Source organism: Dreissena polymorpha, chromosome 4 (assembly GCF_020536995.1).
Source record: "Dreissena polymorpha isolate Duluth1 chromosome 4, UMN_Dpol_1.0, whole genome shotgun sequence".
Lineage (NCBI taxonomy): Eukaryota > Metazoa > Mollusca > Bivalvia > Myida > Dreissenidae > Dreissena > Dreissena polymorpha.
The window spans coordinates 48,133,762-48,161,376 of NC_068358.1; the positions used below are offsets into that span (position 1 = coordinate 48,133,762).

General features: G+C 34.1%; 2 protein-coding genes and 1 non-coding gene across 3 annotated transcripts in view; 2 read left to right on the top strand and 1 right to left on the bottom strand.

Annotated features, from left to right (window-relative positions):
* Window positions 1-27,615, top strand: part of LOC127880130 (pyroglutamyl-peptidase 1-like) — a 483,820-nt gene that overhangs the window by 293,440 nt on the left and 162,765 nt on the right. The window lies entirely within an intron of this gene.
* On the bottom strand, window positions 5,820-5,891 carry Trnat-agu (transfer RNA threonine (anticodon AGU)). Its single transcript has one exon. It is a non-coding gene; the product is annotated as a tRNA-Thr (tRNA).
* LOC127880108 (cGMP-gated cation channel alpha-1-like) overlaps window positions 12,252-27,615 on the top strand; it is an 81,926-nt gene continuing 66,562 nt past the window's right edge. Inside the window, exon 1 of the mRNA XM_052427334.1 lies at window positions 12,252-14,008. Within this exon, the coding sequence (XP_052283294.1) occupies window positions 12,574-14,008 (1,435 nt within the window). The 5' untranslated portion in view covers window positions 12,252-12,573. The remainder of the gene's footprint in view (window positions 14,009-27,615) is intronic.

The following is a 27,615-nucleotide window of genomic DNA, read 5'->3' on the forward strand; positions in this document are numbered from 1 at the left end:
TCTTGTAATCAATAATTAGGAAATATTCAAAAATGACTTCTTTAAGTTTGCACAGTAAAATAAGATGTTTATGCATAAATATTATGAAACAATAGAACTCTTGACATTAACAAGCGATGTGTTTGTCAGAAACACAATGCCCCCTATTGCGCCGCTTTGAAACCATATATTTGACCTTTGACCTTGAAGGATGACATTGACCTTTCACCACTCAAAATGTGCAACTCCATGAGATACACATGCATGCCAAATATCAAGTTGCTATCATCAATATTGCAAAAGTTATTGCAAAAGTTTAACCAAGGTTTAAGTTTGTGACAGACACATACAATGACAGCCAGACACATACAATGACAGAGAGACAGGCCTAACAATATACCACTGATCATTCGATCTGGGGGCATAGAAAAGAATTAGTGTGGTATAGACTGTAGTTCCCAAATATCTAACACAGGCCTCTTTAGTGATGCCTACCTGATTACACCTGGGTGTAATAGTCCAGTGCTGACACTGCCACAGTTCCTGTATTTGCATGTTCATGCCTCCTTCTGTTACTGCCGGGTGCACAATTGCCTTTGCAGCACTAGTGCTCCTGACAGAGGTTACTGGTGCAGGTGCTGGTGTTGTGTACTCCTGTCACTTGTGTTGACATTCAACAAATCTGCTGCCTGCTTTAAAAGAACAGCTGCTCTTTGTTGTTGGCTCATATCTGCAAATGTATTTATGTACATCATTTTTTATTTATAAAAACAAGTCACCGTTATGTAGTATAATGATAAATTAGAGAGATAATAACTGTTACGTAGTCAGATATGACACTTGCTGATCTAAGTGTCTATACTTTTTTCACAGAAATATGATCTGCTTTGATCATCTAAGTACCATCTTTACGGGAAATCTTCAACCCCCATTATCCTACATGTACTAACATCTTGATGTGTTTGTTCGTATGGTGTTTATGCCCGTGTATTTAACTTACATTGAGGCAAAGATTCACTTAATTATGCTTCCTGGGTTTCACCATTACTTGGCTAGGGCTCTGCAGTCTCGCCAGAGGAAACTCCCATGAAAAAAATCAGCACCGCATGTGAGGATCATACCCAGGACCCCTGAGTTACAAACCGTAAACATTAACTGGGTCACTGAGCTACACATTATAGATGCAAAGAAAAACAAGATCGATCTACCATTTAAGTCTATAAAAGAAAAATCTTTATTAAATGTGTCTGTTTGAAGACACCTATTTTGTAACTGTTCAACCCGTACTGTGGTCAACTCACACCCATTTTGGTCAACTTATACCTGTTTTTTGGTCAACTGGTACCTTTCCAAAGTCATCTCGTACCCAATATACAGAAATAGGTGTAAGATGTTCAACATATATTGATTATAGTATAAAACAGTATCAGAAATATAAACATTTGAAATGAAAAAGAGAAACCATTAAATTCCAGAAAACATAATTATTTGTGTTCGTTAATGAGGTAATTGTGCATACTTATTTTATCACATTGCTTTCCATTTTAATTAGCTCTGTAAATGGATTTCCATGCAGTATTGGGGATAAACTAGTAAAAAACAATTAAAATGAATAATTTGAATAAGATACAATTTTACCAACCTAGGTACGATTTTATTAGATAAAGACAGTGTTACGAAGATATGCGATGAAAACAGTATGAAATTAATAGTTAAATTTAAACAAGCCAATAGTTAGACGTTTTGATCATCGTAACCCACCTTCGTTACAATGATATTATGGCCGTATGCCGTGTAAATGAAAACAAGATTACGCCCATTAATTTCAAATAGACCTTAATCACAAACCAAATGACAACTCAACGTTCGAAATGGGGATTACAATCGTATGCAATTTACCTAATAAACAAGTACAATAAACAAGTAACCTTTACCTGAATAAGAACAGTGGAAAATACGTTCGAAGCGACGCAGTACAGTAATTCATCTGGTAGATGTATAATACAACACCGTTCTAAATATTAGCCTTTTACGAAAACTACCGAAAACTACAAAAAACTCTGGTTCTCCGTCGTGTATGAATTCAGTATTACTAATGCATTCGTCTTAAATTCGGAATACTTCATGTGAGCTACTGCCTTGTGCTTATTCATTTCGCTTAGTAGAACTTACAAAAAAATGCCCGTTTCTAGCAATAGTAAGTGTTGAAATGATAATAGTTCAGCAACAAGAAGATAGCCACATGAGCAATTTAACAGAAATAATTCATTTGTCATTAATTCGAAAGAATACATGATTAACATACATCGAGTAAACATTAAAAAGAAATATGCACGCAACATTTCACTGACTGATAGAAAACAAGCATAAAAACGCAAGGAAGACGCATGTTATTTTGTAACAAATAAAATAAAGCAAAATGCAGTTTGTCATTTAGCAGTATGCAATTGTCATTTAGCAATATGTAATTGTCATTTGGCAACATGAATGGACTGGCGGATATTCCCTTCCATAGTAATAGTGTCGACTTTTCGGCTGAAATAACGTTTTTGCTGAATTTATAATGATTTTTTAAAACTGTTTTATACCAACAAAGATCATTTGCGAATGTCCACTGGTTCCGCACATCTATATGTCGAATGACTTAAACTAACAATTTTGTAGAGATTGCGATTGTTTTCTTATCAGATATTGTTAGTAATTATTGAATCAAAGTTATAAAATGAGATATTTCACAAGTTTCCTTATATTTCAAAGCTACATGTTTTGGTACAGTTTTTGTTTCCTGAAAACTGTGTCAATATTTAATTTATAGGTTAGCCCCCCTCCATTAAATTATTATTCTTTCTATAATTTTCAAATGCTGCTATCTTCTCCTAATAGTCAGTTTATGTGGTCAATATATTTCGATAAAAAAATATGGATTTACATTTTTCATTTAAATAAAAAGTATAATGATTCGAATTACATTTTGTATAAAAAAGTTATATGATACCACAGAATTTGACCTATAACGCGCATGTATCAGTTTACTTTAAAATGTGTTTCTTTGTTTTTCTTTTATGTACATTTTATTTCCAACTCGAGTAGTTTAAAAAACTACAAATTGTTTAGGCGTTAAAGTTACATGCAGATCAAAACTATAGCGAACTGTTTCAACTATTGATTGATATTAATTAACTAACATGCATGTGTAACTATACTCGTCCGTTCGTTTGTGATTCCTTTTATTTTTATGCCGTTGTAAATGATAAAATATATTTTACCAATTGTCTAATTAAGAACAAAAAGATATCATCATTATTGTATTAAAATAATTAAAGAATCGTATTTAGTTTTCTATAGATTTTTAGATTTTATTAAATGTTAATCACATATGCCCTGACAATAACAAGCAACATCTGTCGATATGCTAGCTTTCCACTCAATATTCATTTCCCCACTACATTGACATGTGCGTTTGATTGTTGTTCTCGAAACCCGGGAAATATGGTGCCTCTTACTGCACAAAGCCAAACCAAAACGAAATATGGATGTGGAAGTGCGCTGGTCCTCACATGACGCATGGGAAGAGGGACATCATGAAATTATGAAATCCAACCTCCGCGCAGAGATTTCACTGGATGCAGCATAGCTGGATAAAGTCCGTGTCTTTGTAACCAACCACGTGATGATAACCTAGCAACGTGGTACTATTTTTTGCCGTTGTTATTTTGCTTTTATTTAATTTAGGTAATTTAGTTTTTATCATGAACCTAAACACTATTTTCAAAACATAAATGAAAATGATACTGCTTTTCATAATATGTTTAACAAATAAATAAAATTCTACCAAATCTGGTAGGATATTCTTGTGATTCCAGAGATTTTTTGTTAAAGCATGGAACGACAACTCTGCGTGGAGATTGAGGAACATAATGCACTTCAAAACTCACATCAATCGATCTACAGCTGCAGCAATCATGATTATTTGAATAACGCTTCACATCACACTAACACGAATGAGCTTACAAATTGTGAACATCAAGCTCATTAAATATTAAATACGCGAGTTGAATTCTTGGTGCATCGACGCAACAAGCAACAAGCAAAAATGTAGATGGCATTAGTAGACATTTCAACCAGTTTATCATTGATTATGGGTTTTATCAGGCATATGTGTGAAACGTTGCGTTGGTAGAACATACACTAAGAAGCAATGACCGGGTAATTACTTATAGAACGAACCAAATGAATTGTAATGTCTAGTTGATAAATTATACGATTAAAAAAAAGATGTAGTAAATATATATTTGTATACCTTGATAAAGCCCATCAGGGCGAAATATTGGAATAAAAAGAGTGTTTTTACCATGAAAATATACGATTTTAAATGACGCCCCACCCACAAAAAGGAAAACAAATAACAAAAAATAATAATATCGTGCGAATCGTATCCCTTTGTAGTGGTACCCCGCTGTGGTCACAATGCAGTGACCTTTATCAGATGTAAACAATCAACCTAGATGCAGAGAAAACCGAGCTGTTTCACCACCACACAATAAATCTGAAGGATAAGAAATGTGTTATTCTTCGTTTAAGGATAATAGTTAAAATTATGATATGTTTCTAACGTTAAAATAAAAATACAATTTTGTTAAACGATTCCATAGTAATACAACTACACGTTTGATATTGTATTGAACTAAGAAAATGTGATTATTTCCAAATTTAAATGCGCCTTGTATCTCGTTCTGGAAAAACAAACATAACAGACGTTAAATGTGTTGGTTCGTTCGGGAATCGAAATGATGACCACGTAGATAATACAATATTATTGCATAAACTCTATCTATAATGCCCTCTGGCGGGGTGCAGAAACTTGGAAAAGGGAGGGCTTAAACGGGAAAAATCGTGTATTAACAAGGTGATTCACATGCCGTTCAATCCCTGTTATGTGTTTTTCATATCCATAATCTGGTCCACGCGCAGTTACTTCCCTTCTTCAGCCTTCGACGACTTTCCAAGCATAAATGGGGAACTGAATAAGCACCAGTTTCCTCATGCATGCAATGATAATGGCAATGACTATTTCAATCCACTTTTCAAATTATACCATCTGCACTCTCTTGACAACAGCTTTATTGTATTGGCAACGTCAATAGAGTTGAGGTTACTTACTCAACACTTTTAAAAGACTATGCTGTAAATGTAAGTGTTTATGTACCTTCAACGTTCCTGCTGTAAATTCCAAAATAATTCCTCATTTCTAACTTTGCGCGGCTGCATTTCAACTTTGCATTAATCCACTGTTTAAACACATTTTAAATCGAACACTGCCTATCCGAAGGTAAAGCCTCGTCATTTCGGATGATGGCCGAGTGAGGCATATGTAAAACACAACCTTGAACTGTATTGAAATAATCGAATTATTTTGTCGATGTCGAATGAACAAGACATATTGTTTTCAATGTTATTTTAATTTATTTTGGTATGTGTGATTTGTTTATGCAATAATATTAAAAATACACATTTTCTCGGACATGATCATCTGCGGGCACTCTCAAAATCCGTTCCTGCCCTCGTGCTGCGCACTCGGGCAGGAACGGATTTTTCGAGCACCCGCAGATGATCATGCCCTCGAAAACGTGTATTATCCTTATATTGTAGTTCAAAAATCCAAATATGTAATTGCAAGTTTGAACAACTGAATATTGACGGATCAGTTTGATTTGCTCAAGAGTTAGATACGGATTAGATTAAGAAAACAAAGTAAATATCCATGAGATAAAAGGCTTGATGCGAATTAAAAAAGAAATCTGTCAGAAGTAGGATTTGAAGCTACACTTGTGTATATTAAAAGGCTCCAGTGGGGATCGAACCCACGATCTCCTGTTTACTAGACAGGCGCTCTGCCACTGAGCCATGGAGCCGATAAAAATAATTATACAAACGACCAACATGAATTTCCAATATGTAGTGTAGATCACTTTACCGAAATCTATTTTACAATAAACAAATATCAACAAGTAACCGTAAATTTAAAGTAGTGTTTTATGCAGTATCGATTAAAATTTTAACAACTATACTCATGCATGGGTTTAATTAAATTATTTAATACGTTTACCTTTCAATATCTTCCTTTTCACTTATAGAACCGGTAGAATATCAAGCAGCATTCATTAACATATAAATAGCACCTTTTTCCATTGTCGAACGAAAATTTAGAAAAATTAGTTTTTTCTTTGCAAGCAGACTGAAAGCTTTTTTCCTTGACTTAACTGCACTGTGTAAATGCCTAATGAAAATTTGATGTTTGTGTCTACAACGTATTGTTCATCGTTGATAAAAACCCGCCTTTTCGTAATCGCTACTTATTAAAGTATGTCCGTATTTAATTTTAGCGTTATGTGCCGTTTTTGCTGAGGCATATCATTGTAAAATCGTGTATGCCCGACTACATTCGCGATAAAATAGATAAGTCTGATGTCGAAAGAGAAGATCGACTGGAATACTATCGCTATTTGTATTAACAAAAGTATTTGTGGTTAATTGTGTAATATAAAGACAATGATTGGGATAAATTGATTATTTCGGGAGAACTACATATACATTACATTGATGTCATTGACATACGTCTAAGGAAAAGTGGCGATTTGCCACGGGTGTCGAAGAAGGAAAGCAAACCCTGCTTGAAATACAGCACAGATTGTACGAATTGATTAATTGATGTTATTTAATCCATACAAATACTCGATTAGACTCGATTACACCTATTGAGTATTGTAAGCATATGACAATTCGGTGCGTGAAAATGGCGGCGCGGCGCTACTTAAAGCCGCGCATTAAAGGTCTGGGTTTAACACTATTATGGCTAATAAAACAATTAAGATGTTCATTATATCGTAATGTAATTTATATATACGATGTATACATTACTCGTGAAAACATGTTCAATATAAGTATACGCAATGAACACATTCATCTAGTAGCACTGAAATTTGACCATAGTTTCAGTCATTGCCTTAGGCATATTGGCAATGGAATTTTTGTAAAAGAAGGGAACATATCTATTATCTACACAGAAAAACGGGACGCTGATTGCTTGTATTGAAGCCTTAAAATGTGGATGTATTAGCAACCGAATCGATTGCTGTATGACGCAAATTAAATTGGCATCATCCATTTCTGCTGTTTTTGGCGTATTTATATTTAAGAAACGGTTTTCGATGTAGCGTGATGTATTGGTCAATAATCAATTACATGAAGTTTTCGTGCGTTAGAAATTAACCACGAGAGTGTTAATCACGCTTGGGATCGACACATATTTGTTAATTGACCTATTAATAACGAAACTGTTAAACTTGTTAAGGTACCAACATGTTTCGACTTATTGGTTAAATCGTTGAGAACGTTAATGTTCTTAGCTGTGCCTTAGTTCTAAACTTATTAGTGCATTTTTTGTTTGTTTTTAATCTATGAATATCACCAAGTATCGTGTACAATCATCTATAAATTACGACTTTGAACGGTATGCACATACGCTAAATCATTGATTCGCTCTTAGTTTGTATCGGCATTGTTTCAATGATTTAAAATACAGAAATACACCCAAAATATTAAGACAATTTACTGTAAACGTGGATAACGTAAATAAAGTAAATCTTTTAAGAGAAAAATAAACGATCTTACCGTTGTTTAAAAAAGTAATATCAGTACCGCTAGATTGTAAATAATGATATTTTGTTCAACATTTTTTATATTACTGTACACTATTTCAGTAGGTTTACTTTAAAAGCGTCTTTTCCTACTTGAATTTTTGAATAAGCTCACAGACTGGCGAACTATAAAAATCGTAGAGGACGAAATAATACGAGACTGCGGTTTACAGATATTTATGAATTCAGTTACTTTGTGTTACCAGCAACAACCTATATGCCGCGTCGTGGGAAAAAGGGTCTTATATTCCATGCGGCTAGCGGAGATCAATACCAGCCTACGAATCCGCGCAATCTTTGAAGGAGATACGCAGTCCGATATTGAGACCGCGAAATCTTGCGGACGGGTTAGCTACTGACCAGACTGTGCGTATGTACAGCACGGTCTTAAGCTACGATTATCGCACATGTCGTAAGACCCTATTTCGCATGACTCGGCTCACTTATCTAATTAGATGAATACATAATAATTGCTCAAGAATATATATATATAAATAACTATAAATATATATATATACAAATAAATAAATACATAAATACAAAACATATATATATAATAACTATAAATATATATAAATACAAATAAATAAATACATATATATATATATTTATGTATTTATTATTTTTATTTATATATATTTATAGTTATTTAAAGATGTCACATACTTATAAAGCAGATAAACACGTTTTGAAGACGTAAATAACTACGAATTTTAATTTTTAAAAGGAGTTTTCTAAGGCTTCAAAATATGGACATATTCATCTCACAGACACTTCTTATTATTACCAGCTTATTCTAACGCGATAAATTAGCACAGGCATCATTCACCGTAATGAATATTTTATCAATTCAATATTATCTACTCACTTATTCAATCAACCACCTAAGGCGAACTTGTAAACACAATTGTCGATTCAAGATAAGATCTCAATTATGTCCCTTTGGTGCCAGTTTAACCCGCAGGTCAAATAGCAATATCCTCCGTTGGAAGCAATAATGAAATACTTCAGTTCGATGCGCATAATTATGCATTCGACAGGTTGTCACATCATATGGGTGATGATTCTGACAAACTTTGAATGTGTTTTGACATGAGCAGATTGCAATCCTATTGCGTAAACTTTATTTTTTAAATCTAATAATAAAACATGGTTGTATTACCTTTTAATGCTATTAAAGCAGACGCACTTAACATTTAAGGAAAAAGTTGAAATGTTTGATGACTTAGCTAAATAGTTGTATAATAAATTATCTATTAATCTATTATTCTTACAACAACAGGCAATTTTAATTAAACTTGACGAAATGTATTGAAATATTCTGTAAAACAAGTCAAAACACACCAGGTATTTTGATTTTACATTATTTTAACTAGGGATGGCATCGAATACCAATATCGATATTCGAATTTTCGCAAATTCATTCAATCGAATATTCGAATATTCGTATAAAACGGCTGGATTGATTTTACCTTGTTATGTGTTAATTTCCATTGGTTTGTAAGTTATATCCGTTTGCTAAATACGATACTGTTTATTAACGTTGCTATCGAATAATTGTATCGCTGTCGACTAATACTATGACCGATACTGTGATCGGGCACAAATAGAATGAAAAACATCGTGTCATAGAATTTTATTTTTTAATGATTCCACAGATTTGTAGCAGACCGCGCATATGTAAAACTAAGTTTACACACGTTGCGGTCTTCTTATCCACAGACCATGTAAAGTATTCCATACTGCAGAAAGGACTGGTGGCATTTTCAGATTTGAATTATGATTCCTTTATGATTGTTTAATTATATCATCTGTTACTTTTGAGTAATTCACATATTTAAATGTCTGTTCAAACTGTGATCACAAAAACTAAATTATTATTCGCCAGTAAATTGAAGCCCTAAATTGGTACCTAATTGACAAACAACAGTTCGGGCCCTTTCTTATAGTAAGTATATTGTATTGCGCGATTTGAGTAATTCACACATTTTAATGGCTGTACATACTGTGTTTATGTTTGTGCGGCTGTATTTAAGTTATCCTTTTTTCTTAGAATCAAACTGTATGTTTGCCAACATCGGATAAAAATGTACATAATAAATATAGCTAATGTAAATAAAATGAAAGCTATCCATAAATGTCGGTGTTAATTGCTACTCACAGCAAATGTTATTTTGTTAATATGCCTCCTGACAATATACAGTATAAAATCTGTGTTGCACTGCATTGCTCTGTGCATGTTAATTGTTTATTATATATAGTGTAATATTATTCAAATATCGCAACTGTGGACTGTTCTCTCTCTCTCGAAAAATAAACTCAGGTTACACCTTACTACGACTACTAGTGATTGACATTGAATTAAATCTACTTATAAAGCCCAATACTTAAAAAAGACTTCCCATTTTCTGTTTTCATCATTGCCTGCCTGATTCATCATCTCGATATATAACTATTGTATATATACATGTAAAGACATGTCCACTCCCCCCCCTCCCAACGAACTATAGTATGTGTTGAACACTCCATTTAATAGTTTCCCTTTTTATCGTGTATTATAGTATTGTATTATATGTTTACATTATGCATGCTATAACTGATCAACTTGAACCGGATAATATTGTTAAAACCTGTTTTTTTTTCATGTTGCCCTTATTGTATACCTTGTATACTTGGGTGAAAATAAAGAGTTGTTCTGTTCTGTTCAAAAAACAAAACTTAATTATTATTCGCCAGTCAATTGAAACCGTTAATTGGCACCCCATTGGCAAACAACAGTCGGGGCCTTTCTTAGAGCGTGTATATTGCATTGCGCAATCAACACTGATACGGGCCGCGTTATCAGTTTGACACGAAGAACGTCACGTCAAACATGTTACTCCCGGGTGATTTCGGTTGCTTTTTAGTAAGCGGTTCGCAGGTCATTAAATATTGGTGAAACTACGTTTGAAAAAAAAATGCGAATATTATTTTTATTATTCGAATGCTGACCATTCAATCGAATATTCGAATAATTTTGCCATCCCTAATAAAAACTTATCTGTTCATTGACTTAGATATTATTAGCAAATTATCTGTTCAAATCGTCACTGAAATTAAAAGTATTTGTTCTTATTGAAATATAAAAGTATTTGCTACTTTAGTGCATTTAGTAAATTGAAAATGTAGATTAAACGGTTCATTCAATTAATGTGGCTGAATTTTGCTGTACCGACATAACCTGAAGGCAAACCGAATAAGCAACCTGCCAAGTACAAATATTCGAAATCAGAAATGCCAATATCAGCATGCACTCGCCCCTGTATTTACAGACAAAGGCTGTACGATTTGTCATTAATAGGAAAAAATCGATGACGCCTCTGTTTTTGGCTACAAGTTGCGATCTCCAATCCTTAATAACTGTCCGTTACAAACCCAATATTTGGCTTTAGTTGTTCCGAATTTAACGCAACGTCTTGTCAGATAGACTAACGTTCTTCGAAAGCGCTTATTACAGGCTGTGTGGTTCACACAATTGTCGCAAAAATGCTCTTTAAATATTTACCAACCAAATTCAAGTGCGTGAACTTATTTTGTGTTTTTAATTTTATGTGGAAATATGGGTATTAACTGAACTCTATAATTAACACACGGACGATTAAATAACCATGAATTTCAATAGGCATGTTCGTAGAAATGTTTCGAGTTGCAGGTTTGAGCTATAAACATGAACATGTACACACAATTTTAAATGACAGAGGCTTACAACTGCATGCGTAGGCCATAGTCTGAAAAAATGAACCTAACAAAATATTTTTCTCTTAAAATGGCTGCTACAAAATGTTTTTCCGTGTCAGACGATAATACAGCCGGCAACGCGATAAAAAATATTGGACTTTAAAAACATTCGCGTGGTGCTTTTTAGAGTTGACTGCCGTTACGGGCATTGTTAAATGTGCGTGTGTTCTAAAAGGATCCTGGTAAAGAAAACTAAGGACTTACGGATTAATTAAAAAAAAAATATATTCGCACGCGTACTTCATAATCATTGATTCGTCACCCATAATTGGTGCTTTGCCGTGAAAAGAACATGCTTAATTGGAATGGAAGAATGTGGGAGGCTGAGTGTTAAGATGTTTGTAACAAATTGAGAAAACTACACATATATTCATTTTGAAACGCGCTTGTAGTGGAGATATTATAAAATCCTTTTGAAAGCAAATGAATGTAACATGGCAGAAGCTTTGCGATTGATAGTTACAATTATAGCTTTTAAACTTAAGCCAATCGATGTCCTCGTTATTTAAGATATTAAATATCTAGTTGTTAATGTCTGTACGTGCCGGCATATGTGCTGTTAAAAACCAGATAACGCTACAGCAATCGGAGATACAACTACACCAGAACTACTCACTGCCGGGATGTGATTGTAAATAATATTATTGATGCCCTACGACGGCGTGTAAATACCACTTGGAGACATCATCCGAGCAACAGCTGGTCAGAGCAAGCTGGTGAGCGTTGACAGTCGATGTGATAATGGTGACGGAGTGGGTGGATTAAAGCAGTCAAGAGTTACACAAGTAGAGGACCATACCGTCTGGTAATTATTCGCGTTTTCCAAGTACAGCCGCGGATATTTATATATATATCATAAAGTTATGTGCATAATAATTGGTCCACCAAAAAGGAATCCTCTCAAAACGTAACTGGATTTCGTACCGTGTAAAAATGGATGGGGTATGATTTTTCCGTAGATGATACTTTCATAAGTTGGTTATGGTTTGTGTTTACATTGAATAATGTGCGTAAGTGTCGTTTTATTGTCAATATCGAAACTAACTAATACAAACCCAATAAACTACAACGTGTTTCGGTTGAACGCCACTGGATAAGCCGACTTTAACGATGCAGTACCATGTCCAGTAGTGTGGGAAAAGCGCGGGTTACTGATTCGGGTCTCTCAGTCAGGTACACCCCGTGCGACAACCGCATCGCTGAGTCGGACTCCATTGAGTACCGACCGAGCGATGTTAACGGTGATAACACTGATGAAGATATTGATGAAATTTCCGTAATCGACGAGAAGCCGGAAGAAGGCCATGGTAGCGCAAGTGACGAGAGTCACTCAGACGAGGAGGGCATTGAAAAAGAGTGTCATGAGAATCCGGATGTTCAAAGCGAGAAGACGGACACGGAGCTTAATGGACCCAAAACGCTTCCCGGTTCAGTCCTAAGCGTCGCCTCCTCACCAAACGACAAAACTAAACTGATAGGCGAGCGTTTAAGTTCGCGGACGACGCTGTCGTCTCCCATAAACTCAAACCGATACACTGACCCAAAGTCATACAGATCTCGAACGACCTCCCGACAGAGCATCTTTGAACTGGTACGTGTCCGGACCTCAAGGAAGCCTTCTCGGGACGACCATTTTAATCTTATGAAAAAGGTTCGCTCAAACGAAACCGTCGCGTCTAAGGAGGTACGTAAACAGCGCCGAAAAGATATCGCCACGAGGTTTGGGAAGAAGAGCATCCGTTCTGATACCCGGTTTGATAACGCCCCAACCGTCTCCGAGTCCGATGGCTGTAACTGGACGTTTGTATTCGACCCTTCCGGTCGCCTTAGCTACTGGTGGTCTTCGGTCGTCAGTATCGCATTCATATACAATTTCTGGGTGATAATCTACCGTTTTGCGTTCCAGGAAATAAGCTCACACAATATTTCCATATGGTTCACGCTTGACTATTTGGCTGACTTCATATACATTCTTGATATCGCTTTTCATTTCCGCACGGGATACCTCGAAGACGGTGTTTTACAGACAGACGCCACTAAATTGCGTTTACATTACATGAATACAACCAATTTCTATGTTGATTGTCTATGTTTATTGCCATTAGATTTCTTATATTTGTCTATAGGATTTTGCTCAATTTTACGTTGTTCAAGATTAGTCAAAGTCTACCGGTTTTGGATGTTCCTAGATCGTACCGAGCGGCACACAAATTACCCAAATGTTATACGGACGACCACACTCATGCATTACCTTCTGGCACTGTTTCACTGGAACGCCTGTCTGTACTACATTATCGCGAACAGGTTGGGTAAATCTTCGACAACGTGGGAATTTCCGAAAGACAACGGTGACGTCATGAGGCAATACCTGCACGCCCTCTACTGGAGCACTCTTACCCTTACAACCGTTGGGAATTTACCGAGACCCAAAACGAACGGTGATTACGTGTTTACAATATTTGAAATGGTGTTCGGATTACTTTTGTTCGCAACCGTGCTGGGTCACATATCCAACATCGTGTCCTGCATCAGTGCGGCCCGCAAGGACTTTCAAGGTAGGGCAACGCATTGCATGTTATTTTTATTATTGAAGGGACAAAGTATAATAGAGGTCGTAAAAATTGTTCAAAATTCTGAACGTGAAGAATCGTTCGCTTGATTTAAAGTTATATGACCTTCATGACCGTGGATATGATTACTTATATATACTTGTGCTTAAAAATCAGACGAAGATTCTTTTAAAAAGTACTTTACATTTTACGGGTCAATATACAAAAACGCCGCATCAAGTCGGTCAAATTATAATGACTGTTTATTCATAAATCGTGAAGTTTATATTCACGCAATTGCCTGACGCCGTTGGTGTAAATCGAGAAAAACTATAAATTAGGCGCGAACGTTCACTAACGAATATGTTCCAGAATTTTCAAACCTCATCATTTTAAGAAGTTTTTTATTAACAACATGGTCTTGTGTAAAATCAAAATATTTTTATCATATTATAACTAACGTCATGAAAGTATACATCGTACAATTTTGGTAGACATAAGCTACAATAATTATTGTAAAATTTTATGGTTGTTATGGTTAAACAAATTTCATCACATAATTATACGTAAAATGTATGACACTGCACCAATATTGTGTTTGTCAATCGTAATATATAAAGACGAAATTTGCTACAAAAGAGACATATCTCGTTTTGTAATTATGTGTAAAGTACAGAACATTTAAGCTGCATCTGTATCACGTGTTATATATTGTATAAATGAAAGACTCTATACATTACAATACATTTGCACCGACTCACATGTATTAAATAATCGATACTCTCAATACTAATTCTCACAAACATAACAGCATTTCGATTTTTAAAATTCAAGAATAGTGTTTTGTACAGCGCCGTTTGCGCGTAAGCGTTGTTTTTGTAGAACAGTTGGAACCTATAATATCTTAAATGGGAATAAACTTTACTTAATGTAACATATTTGAATATAAATATTTATTTTACTACGGATACCAATTTAAGCCTTTTCTTTTGACCCTGAAAATACGGTTCAATATACTTCGTCTAGCTGAAAAATCGCACGTACAGCGTGGTTCATTGAATTCTTATCGTTCTCTGATGATTACCCATACATAGTATCCTTAACATAATATAAAGTGTAGAACTCCAACAATAGTGTTAATTTTAACTATTTTGAAAACTACAAAAAAGTCTTTCGGACATATAAAATAATTTTTTACTTTAAACAATCCGTTATGATGCAAAACTGTCACCCAAATACCCAAATACTATTGTATAATGACCAAAAAGACAGCTTTTTGAAGAATCTATGCTGAATATACAAAATTTTGTCGTTAAAAAATCATACATACATAGACGTGAATGTCGTTTATAATAAGATTATGTAACATATATAAGCATAATTGGGTTATTGATTTAAAATTACACACATGTATGATTTTCTCACTTTTGGAGAATGCTATATTATTTTTATTTTCAAATTATTAGTGAAACAAGCGTCATCACTTTTTGCATAGAAATAAGACAAATCCCTGTCGTCAGCAATACGAATTGCACTGTACTTATTAACAACTCACAATTTCGCATAGGATATTTTTGGATTACTTGACGTTTGTCTGTCATTCCCAACGTGTTGCGTGTTTGATTATTCATCGCGACGTTTGATTGCTTTTTCTATAAATATGTGATTGTCAATAAAACTGAAGATTCCTTTTTCCAAATATAGAAAAAATGTCTTATTTTGATCTATTGTGCCATTACAAGTATACATCCGTTAGAGTAATGGTGCAGCGCCAATAACCTAAGTGCGTATTTAGTAGAAGCCGTTAAGTGTTCTGTCTTTCCTTTTTTCCTGCGCTAGACCTGATACGTCTGGACAAAGCTGCCTGACTATTCGAAAATATTCTACCTTTGTAACCTTTAATTATCAAATTGTCAATTATGTCAACTAAAGTTTATTTTACACTTCACGTTACTGAATTAATTTTCTCTTTGGGTTATGAAACACACATCGGCAATTGTAACATGTGAAATGTGTGATAAAAAAATAAATTTCGAAATACAATTCGACGCATGCATAAACTTTAAGTCCCTTTGGGTAACAAGTGAGATAAAACATGTAAATACACACATAACATTTTCGTTTTTTTTATTTCTTGAACCATTGACGTTATCCTGCCGTTCCCAAACTGTTGTGTATTTGAATATCTGTAGTGACGCAAGATTGGTTTTTCTATAAATATGGGCCTGTCAATACAACTGGTGTTTGTTCTGCCCAAATATAGAATAAATTGTCTTATATTGAGCTTTTATGACAACACTAGTACATATCAGTTGAATAAATGCTGCAACGTGGTATGCCCTCGTGCGTATTTAATAGAAGCAGTTCAGATCAACGTATTTCGGTGTCGTTTAGGTTAAATATAGATTGAATAAGTCTAGACATCAAGATTTATCATATGGAAGTTCTGCACGAAGTGATCTTTGTTATAAACGATTGTTGTGTTGCCACGAATAGTCATTTTTAAACGTTTCCTCAATGTCTAGTATAATTTATACACGACGGAGTTGATGAAAAGTGCTTTTGGCTAAATAGTAACTGTTCGTAATGCAAACAAATTTATTTTTCATATACTAGACACGCAATAAATTCGCTTAAACGCATATAAAAATAGTTGATTTTAATGAGGAACGGATAAAGAACGCAGAAAGAACTTAAAAGCCTGCATCGTATGTCTGTTTTTTTGTTTTTTGAAATGTTAACTTCGAACAGCCATTTCCAATTGTGTTTTATTTATTCATTGGACTGCCAATAACACTTCAGATTCGTCTACCCAAATATATATTAAATATATATATTAAATTCTTTCATATTACTATATAATGCTACTAAAAGTATACATTGTTTGGAGGCGTGGATTACAAGAGTCTGCATTTAACCGAAGCCCGGCCATGGTTAAGTAGATCTGACAGTTATGTGTCACTAATAGTGAAAGCCTTACACCTATCAACTTTGACGATAACCGATTTTTATTTCTATGTCAGAATTGCTTTTATAATACAGGTGAATAGCGATCATAACCTTCTCGGTTTGGTGTTGATAACAAAATCTGCCTTTCGTTTGAATTGTGTGATAAAAATATTTTGTAGTAGAAAGAAACTAGTATTAAGTACATACTAAGTTATCATGCGACATTAGAATGCTAAATTAAAAAAGTTCCGTTTGGTCTAAAATAATATCAACTAAATGTATTAACGGTGGACGCATCATCTTGTGTATTTATGGAATCATCGACCTTGTTCTATCCTTCCCAGAAAACAAACATTTCAATAGTGCAACCCACATGACATTGCTGTTTTCTACACATACCCTTATGTAAATAAAACTTAGGTTCGTCTGTCCAAATGTCTGACCAAATATTGAATAACTGGTATTACTTGGCATGGTATTCTATAACCGGTAAATATCAGTAAAAATACTACTGCGAGGATAGCCCAAGGGAATATTCAACATAAGCCGTTTAAATCGCCGTCTTTCGGTTACACTGGTCGATGTCTAGACTAAGAAGAGAACTATCCTGGAAGATTCTGTATTCTAACGTTTGTTTCAACTCATGTTAATTGATCTAGGTTTGGACTGTATATTCCACATGTGTCGTGTTCTGAAAAACTGGTCAAAATGCATATGCGTAAAGTGTCGTCCCAGATTAGCATGTGCAGTCTGCACAGGCTAATCAGGGACGACACTTTCCGCTTTTATGGTATTTTTAGTTTCAAGAGAGTCTCTCCTTACCGAAAATCATGTTTAGGCGGAAGTGTCGTCCCTGATTAGCCTATGCGGACTGCACAGGATAATCTGGGACGACCCTTTATACACATGCATTATGCCCAGTTTTCTCAGAACACGACTCATATGTATATATAGTACTCTCAATGAAACGTCGTGGTGTTGATCATGCACTTTCAGTTAAATTTTCGTTAATTTATTGCAAAAACATTCAGGAAATTCTATATGTATGTTTTGAGAAATTGTATAGTGCGTTTTCAATAATCTTAATGATTTTCGATACATGTACTTAGAAACATGTATTTTATGCATTATCAGAATAGATCTAGTTACTCACTACACTTGTAATTTTTGAATAGCTTCTGGAATAATAATTGTAATTTGTTGAATTACATAACATTTGCATAAAAAGGTACCTCATCCAAATATAGCTCTCTTTTGCAACAAGCATGGTGAAATGTTATATATGATATTTTTGTAAATATTACTTCCACTGAATGCGCCAAACAACTTAAGTGTTTAATAATTACACTTCCGAATTTGTGCAATGCAAAAATGTGTTGAAATCAGGATAAAATTTTCAATTTGGTCCAGTTTTTCAAAGATTGCTTCCAAATCAATGCGCAACACAAAGTATAGTGCTACTATGATTACATGTATGAATTAGTACAAACCAATTTGGTGCGTAAATCAAGTCAGAAATTTGCAATTAAAATGATCTAAGATTTTCAATCTGCCCACTGCGCTCATTAAAAGGAACACTTCGATTATTCAATACGCAAAACATAATTATAAGTTAATAACATTAATATCCCATTTTTTGATCATTGAGATTTAGTTCTCATATAGATATAAAGCTCTTAGGTGTTAATTCATTTGCGTACAACATAGACAGATTACTTTTCACTACAAGAAGACAAGTGAAAAATGTCTTTACATATTGGTTTAGGAGTCGAATCCTGCGTATATGGTTCTCATATCAAATGCCATACTGCGCGGATTTGCACGCTGGGCTTAAAGGGGCTTTTCACAGATTTTAGCCTTTATTAAAGTGTGTCATTAAATGCTTTATATTGATAAATTTAAACATTAGATCTATAAAGCTCCATTAAAAAGCAAACAAGAATACAATTTAAAAAAGGAAAAAAGTAACCTCAACTGGGCACGAACCACTGACCCCGGAGTCCTGGAGTAAAAGTCTACCAGTTAGACCAATCGGCTATCCGTGCTCGTGCAATAAGTGATGTATTTTATAATTTATATAAGCAATCCTCGTAGTTTCACAAAATATAACGACAACAACACAACTCTCCAAATTATTCAATCGTTTCGTGTTGCAACGCTTTATAGTTTTCAGGATTTTAAATCGTCAAAAGATGCATACAATTGATATTTAAGAGCATGGTTAATGTTCAGTATTACTGTTTCCTCACAAATATCATAACTAAAACGAAACTTTGCGAATTTGAAACAACTTTTTTTTTAATTTTGTCAATTTACCAAAACGTGAAAAAGCCCATTTAAGCTACGCTGGAAGAATATGGCTTTCGACCCATTTTCTTATGACGCGACTCAGAACGTTGTCAGTTTACGGCGGCTCTCTCATCTGCTTTTTCAAGTTCTTGAATGTTGTAATTTTGATATGTTCTACTTTAAAACATGTTGTTCATTTTTAACATGTCGGGCTTTACAGTCTGTCAAGTTTCAACCTTGACGTGCAGCCATTTGGATCGAAATCCCAGTATCAGATATATATATATGAGTCGCGTTCTGACAAAACTGGGCTTAATGCATGAGCGTAAAGTGTCGTCCCAAATTAGCCTGTGCAGTCCGCAGAGGCAAATCAGGGACGACACTTTCCGTTTTTATGGTATTGTTAGTCTCAAGGAAGTCCTTCCTTATCGAAAATCAAGTTAGGCGGAAAGTGTCGTCCCTGATTAGCCTGTGCGAACTGCACAGGCTAATCTGGGATGACACTTTACGCACATTCATTACGCCCAGTTTTCTCAGAACAAGGCTCATATATTTGAAAGTTTGGAAAGTGCTTTTATTAAGACGTCTTTGAAACAGACAAAATAGTTCTATTCCTTCCAAGTCAAGGTGTCAACAAAAGTACAATAAGCAACACGTGCACTTATGTGAAGGAGTATGGAAATAATTAATTGACAGACAGATCTATATTTCCTTCTGTATAACTAGCCATTAAGATAGCATTATGAATCTAATTTGTTTCTTCATTTTACATTGACAAATCATCACTTTGTAATACGTTATGTGAGGCAAACAGTCGACAATATTAATTTGTTTTCTTTATGTTAGGAGACTGGTATGTCAACCATAGTTTCCTTTGTATTTCCCGTTTGTGTCTACTTACGTGTATAGTTATGATTATATATAAAAAAGTATATTTCGTAAATAATCATTATTGCTTTAGCTTAGTTGAAATACATGAACTGCTTTTCTTTTTCAATACTTTTTTTACTCGAACAAATCGGATGACGATATTGCACACATTTCTCAGAGGAATCCGTAGACAACTTATAAAAATAATGCATAGAATATATGAAAGCGTACCCGGAAATACGCCTGTACTACATGCGACCATACATAATAATTAATTCAAGAAAGGTATGCATGTTTATTTTTGACATTTTTTACATTTATAAATTTACTGTAACGTTAGAGATTTTAAACTATAATTCTAAATTGTATTTTTTCATAATTATTAAGCCCCCGCATCTTATCATTTAAGTGCACTTATGAATGTTTATTTTATATAATTTATATTTGAGTCATAATGCTATAATGATAACGGGAGTAAGTTTTCATATGATTGTAGTTGTTATTTATTCAAATGACAACTGTTGACCCAGATTAACTGAGAAGCCTAGTACGTATAAACGTATTTAAAAGTCATTTTGTTCTGCCACTTAATATATAGGCGAACAAATTTATTCCATGTAACACATGTCCCTTGTTTCAAAACATGCTATATGCTTTCGACGTACAAATCGTTTATACACCGGAATAACAACGGTTTTAGATTGCAGAGTTCATAAAGCGAAGTCAGACCAAGTGTTGTATACATGTATATACAAGCCATCATATTGATAACGTTAATGTACACAGACGTATCTTATTTACGCATGATAACTCGGTGACAGCTGTAAAAAGACTCCATATTGTGTAACAAATTGCACATGTTTGTAATACAAGAAAAAGTATGATATGGTAAAACTCAATAGGATAAATGCAGATCAGGACGAACAAGACGTGCGACCGTACGCGCTTATGTATTTAATTAGAAAATAAAATGATCGAACAAGAAGTCCATACAAAAACATCCTACTTTACTATTGTTTAAAGAGATATGTCGAATACCTTATATACGTTTTATGATATCGATCTTTGAATTACATTGATATGGTCTGCTTTATTCGATCAATGAAATGTATTTGATTAATGCAGGTTAACGTTTGATAAAAATCAACAACACACATGCCGCCAATAAGAAAGCGTAAAATCCAAATACAAATCCTCAAAAATCATAAATAACCACACATTTACAGTATTGAATAATTTGATTTCCATTATATGAATACATATGTATAAATATGTTATTCCTCAGACGCAAATTTGGATGTTTTATATCGCCAAGTATTTGAATTGTATGTTGTAGAGACGTATTTGCGTAAAATCAGCTATCAATTTAAAGTATGTTATACGTTGGTAAGAAGACGGCATTTTCAAAAGAAGCTCCCACACGCAAAAGATAATGATGGTGGCCATTAATTTCTCATTATAACCAATTGTAAGATGTTACATGTGAGAACTGTAAAGCCTATACCACGGAATGTATTTAACACGTTGCGTGACCGGTAGGTTGTCAGAAAGCACTTATACAACTAGAAGCATCTATTCTAATACATTTTATTCGTAGGGTGATATTTTTCCTATCGATTTGCGAACTTCTTTAGCTCTATAGAGACACATAATGACAATGTGTATTTGCCCGACATCTGGACACTATCTTTGTTGACTTTTGAATAGCATGTCTGATGCTATCGATATTTCTTGTCATAATTACTTCTCAGCATTTTCTGGCATTCAATACCGCATTACCGCAGACGTCGGTCAAGAATGAACATCCAGTGATCTTATGTTTGTTGTCTGCTTCGGGACGTTTCTCATACCGCCGTTGAAACCAGAAAGCACAAACTGTTATTCAAATCGATAGCAGCTGCTTCAGTTTGATATTTACTGCGCAATATGGCGAATTTAAGTATTGTATAAAATAAATTATAATATAAGAGGTGTACTTTACAAAAATAAATGATATGTTTTGAAATGCCACTATAAGTGAGTATTGATATTTACATAACCACTCACACGTACCTGATATAAGGCTTACTAGCAGATTGCCGAATCGTGAAACGTGTTTGGCATTTTGTATTTAAGAAAGCAAACACAAGAAACACACACACTATTTTGACGCAATCTGAGCTTATTTAAATAGATTTTTATATCAATTGAAATGAAAAGTTATGCTTAAGGTTTTATCGTTTTTTGTCGACGAATTAAAATCTATATGATACGAATACTACTATTACTTCTACTACTGCTACTGCTACTGCTACTACATTATAAGTTCTTCTACTACTACTACTACTACTACTACAATTACTACTACTACTACTACTACTACTACTACTACTACTACTACTACTACTACTACTACTACTACTACTACTACTACTACTACTACTACTACCACTACTACTTCTACTACTACTACTACTACTACTACTACTACTTCTACTACTACTACTACTACTACTACTACTACTACTACTACTACTACTACTACTACTACTACTACTACTACTACTACTACTACTACTACTACTACTACTACTACTACTACTACTACTTCTACTACTACTACTACTACTACTACTACTACTTCTACTACTACTACTACTACTAGCAATTGAAACTAATTTCAATACATTTTATATGCATACATTCTAGGACTTAACAAAAGCGATTGGAATGATGGCATGTTATAATCAGAATATTATATGTATTTTCAGAAACAAACAACAGTTTATTTTTACCAAACATGTTTGAGCATTCAAGTACTTTTAATTTTGCAATAACAGGTTTGAAAGTGAGAAGTATGTATATAATATAGTGATCAGCATAAGTAAGTATACACAAATTAGACTGGTAAAGCAATAAAACAATACTTATTTACGTCTGAGTTTATTGCTTTCAGTGTTCATAACAATTTGGTTTAACACAATAATTATTGCATCATTTAAGAGTTTACTGAACTATAAATGTCACTTTCACCTAAGGAAATATGGGTTGGTATATAACCGCATAATAAACGGTAAAGATATTGATAATGACAGAGTTAATCTTATAAATACTCGGTCATGGTGCCCATCGGTAAAAGCTAGGAGCAAGAGTCCTAGGAGACACGCAATAAAAACATCTTTGTCCTGTAGTAGTATTGTAGAACAAATTTAACATTGTTTTGTCTACTACAACTAGAAGAAGCAGCAGCAGCTGTATTATTATTATTATCCCCACTATTTCGGAGAAAAAGTGGGGATATTGTGGTTATCTCCGTCTTCCGTCCGTCCTGGCCACCATCTGCTCCTACACTATAAGCACAAGAACCTTGAACCTTACACATATGTTAGCTATGAGCAAATGTGCGACCCTGCACTATTTGGAATTTTGATTTGACCCTTGGGCCAAAAGTTATTGGGGTTGGGTTGGGGCCGGGTCAGAGATTTTCTACACCAATCCACTTCTAATTGATACTGAACTTCTCTTATGACCATACGGTCAATCTCAACTATGCATGGCTCCATTACCAATCCTGTGCGCCCCGCCCACATAGACCACACCCACCCAAAATTGCCTTTTACTATAATTTCTTCATTTCTACACCGATTCACTTTTAATTGATACTGAACTTCTCTTATCACAATACGGTCAATCTAAACTTTGCATGGCCCCATCATCAACCCTGGGGCGCCCCGCCCACATAGGCCACACCCACCCAAAATTGCCTGTTACTATAACTTCTTCATTTCTACAACCGATTTACTTCTAATGGATACTGAACTTCTCTTATGACAATACGGTCAATCTCAACTATGCATGGCCCCATTACCAACCCTGGGGCTTCCCTGTGTCAAACATGCGGCGTGTGGATACGCGTCGGTCTCTGCCGCGTCATTTCTAGTTATTATCATTATTATTATTATAATAAACAATAATAAAGAAATAAAATAATAATAATAATAATAATAATAAATATTATTATTATTATCATTATTATTATTATTATTATTATTATTATTATTATTATTATTATTATTATTATTGGTAGTAGTAGTAGTAGTAGGTAGTAGTAGTAGTAGTAGTAGTAGTAGTAGTAGTAGTAGTAGTAGTAGTTGTAGTAGTAGTAGTAGTAGAAGTAGTAGTAGTAGTAGTAGTAGTAGTAGTAGTAGTAGTAGTAGTAGTAGTAGTAGTAGTAGTAGTAGTAGTAGTAGTAGTAGTAGTAGTAGTAGTAGAAGTAGTAATGTAGTAGTAGTAGTAGTAGTAGTAGTAGTAGTAGTAGTAGTAGTAGTAGTAGTAGTAGTAGTAGTAGTAGTAGTAGTTGTAGTAGTACTAGTAATGTTTAGAAATATTATCAAGTACAGAACAATTAGCTAATGGGCTTTTAACGAGTTGCGTTCAATGTATTAATTACTTGTATGGAAACAGCTGCCATTACTATTTAATGTTTCAGTTGTATTGTATTATTTAACAGCCGCACTATGGCGTTCAGAAATACGAGTATATGATATAACAATCACAATTGGAGATACATTGTTTGATTAAAAACATTTCACGAATCATTCATCACAATGAATCATTGTCCTCGTCTATACAATATATTGAAATCCGTATAGAATAGACATATAGAGAGATAATATATTTATCGCATAACAATGACACTATTTATATTGCATAAGCTCTAGTAAAATATACGTTAAAATAATTATTGAGTTTAGTAACAAATACAGTTGTAAAATTAAACTTGTTTATATTACTCCATCTTTAGCGACACATATGCACAGTTAGGCGGTCCAATCTAAGAATGTAACAGTTTAATGCAACCAGCGAAACCAACAAGTTTGTGTTTATGGGCCCATGACCACTGATAGTTTGAAAATCATATTAACGTTTCCATAAATAGAAATTTTATTCGTGCATGTTTAATGATAGCTGATAATTTACGTTAACTAGGGTCCGCTAAGAACGGAACATTTTACGTTTCTTATCGATTGCTTTTAATAGCAGTAGCTGTGCCCTGCATATGTGTAGACATTAGCACAGGCTTGTATGATGCTACGCTGGCAACAAATGGCATAATATCCATTTTCGCATGACGAGGATTATGTTGTGATGAAATTTGCACGATTTCTGTGGTTGGGGTCCTTATACAAGCGGGAAATGATTTGTGTCTAATAAAATATAAAATATAGTTTACGGAAAACGGTTAGGCCGATCTATACATCGACTTTTTAAGATGTAAGTGAAACAAACAACTTTGTAATGGTCTCTCTACAATGATGGTTGCACTGGCTATATTGATGACGATTTAAAAATATCATTGCAATTTATACACAACATTTAGTTTCTACAAATACATGGATAAACATACTTATGATTAATTTGCAGGAGTTTTACCATCTTTTCTTCAACCCTGTGGGTTAATGAAATTATCAACAAATCAGATTTGTTACTCATTCTGATGTTGAGCTTTTTGTTCGTTGTGTGATGTTTTTAAATTGGCATACTGACTCATATTGTGTTAACGCCATACAACAGCGAACGTTTGTGTTTTTGTTTTTGTTTATTGATTGTACATATGTATAATATTGCCCACAAGATAAATCATTTCTTGGCTGACAGAAAGCTACAAACACGAAGTACCTTTCATTTTAATAAAGATATCTACATTGCTCTGGGAACTTGGAATGCACATGCGCTCTACATAAACTTTCTCATGTTAATGATTTGTGTCTGAATAATTTGTGAAAACGTTTGCATCTTTGCCTTTGTAGTGTTTTATTGTTACGTGCTTTTTTCTTTACAATTGAATAATATCGCTTTGTAATAATTAAGTTAATCCTTGAATTATATATTACGTCATGCCGTCAAACATATTGTTAATAAGGTTTTATATATCGGCCTTAATATAAACCGATTTTTTGTTTGTTTGAAGTTTATACAACTTCATGTTTACTTCCAATGAATTCCTAACTTTAGATCCGCGTCTACGCATACGAAATCGTATTCCCGCAGCTCATATTGCCCTTCTATTTAACCCAATAAAATGAAGCCTGTAAATTATTGACGCCACACGACCCACTAATGGCTACACTGGGACTGGTGCATAAAACACATTTAGTGAACGCGCCGTAAATCACATTTTAACGACATACAACAATAGACATGACTGGTCCGTCGCATGCAATTACCAGTAGTGTTTGCTCGTAGAACTTTATTTATATGCAAAAATACTGTAAATCAATACTGTCCCATTCCCCCATGGATATTATGATTTATAAATGCAGATATTGTATGCGAATTCTAGACAGAATACATCATACAATGTCTAGTAAATTTCCTTGATATTATGTATATGCGGGGTTCATTTGGAAAACCAGGTCTAGCATGCAATCTCATAATTTTGTGATTGAATATTTAGCAAGCACAACATTTTATATACATAAATATATTCATTTTGCAAAATTGTGAATGATCAAATAACATTTGTTGAAACTTTGCGAATGGGTATGAACATCCTTCTAGATAAGCGTTTATTTGCTGTAGATTAAAAAATATACATGATATCTTAAAACGAAAACATTAAAGTGATCAAATATATAAGCGTCGGATCAAATGCTAGACAATCACAAGGGTGATCGTATTTTAATCGAGTGCTACTTCGCAAAATATGCAATATGAAACATACTATTGTTAGAATTGCTAGAAGTTCACGATCAAGTATTTCCCGAACTGGCAGCGTTTTTCCTAATTGTCACCATATAGTTACCAGAAGGTCTCTCGAATGTTTTGATTAAATACCATGTTCATGTGACAGCCATTCACGGTCTCAAGACACACGTTTTCGGGAGTGATTTCAGATTTCGAATAAACAAAATACATATGGTAAGTCTGGCTAAAAATACAAATACGATAAGTCTATATTTATTTAATTCATTTATGAATGTGAGCATTTCAATCGAGTATGCGTATTAGTAAGGGGTTAATGACCCAGCAAGAAGATTGGTTTAATCACCGATTAATAACACGCATGGAAAAAAATTCCTTTTTTAATTATTTTAACGTTATATTTCATATGCACTTATAACTGAACCGAATAATGTTTGATTAGTATGGTGGTTTGGGTTTTGTGCCTTAATTAATGCTATTGTCTGTTCAACACGGATTGTCCGATGTTTCATATAGAATATCAAAGTAAAAATATTAACATGTATGCTTCCATAAGGCATGATTTACATCAATTAATGATCAGTTGATTTAGCAGTCATCTTTCCTAAAGAGGTTAGAAACCACACATAGTTCATGACCTTCTGTCACAGTCAAACTTTTCATGAATAATTAATAAAATTACATTTTCGAATATTTCATCTCCCTTTCTATGAATAAATAAATTGACAGTTATCATCGGTTTATTAACTATTTTGAAAGAATTTGTCCTCATAAATGTTGCAAAGTTGGTCTTGTCTTCTTGATGAGTTATAACATATGCA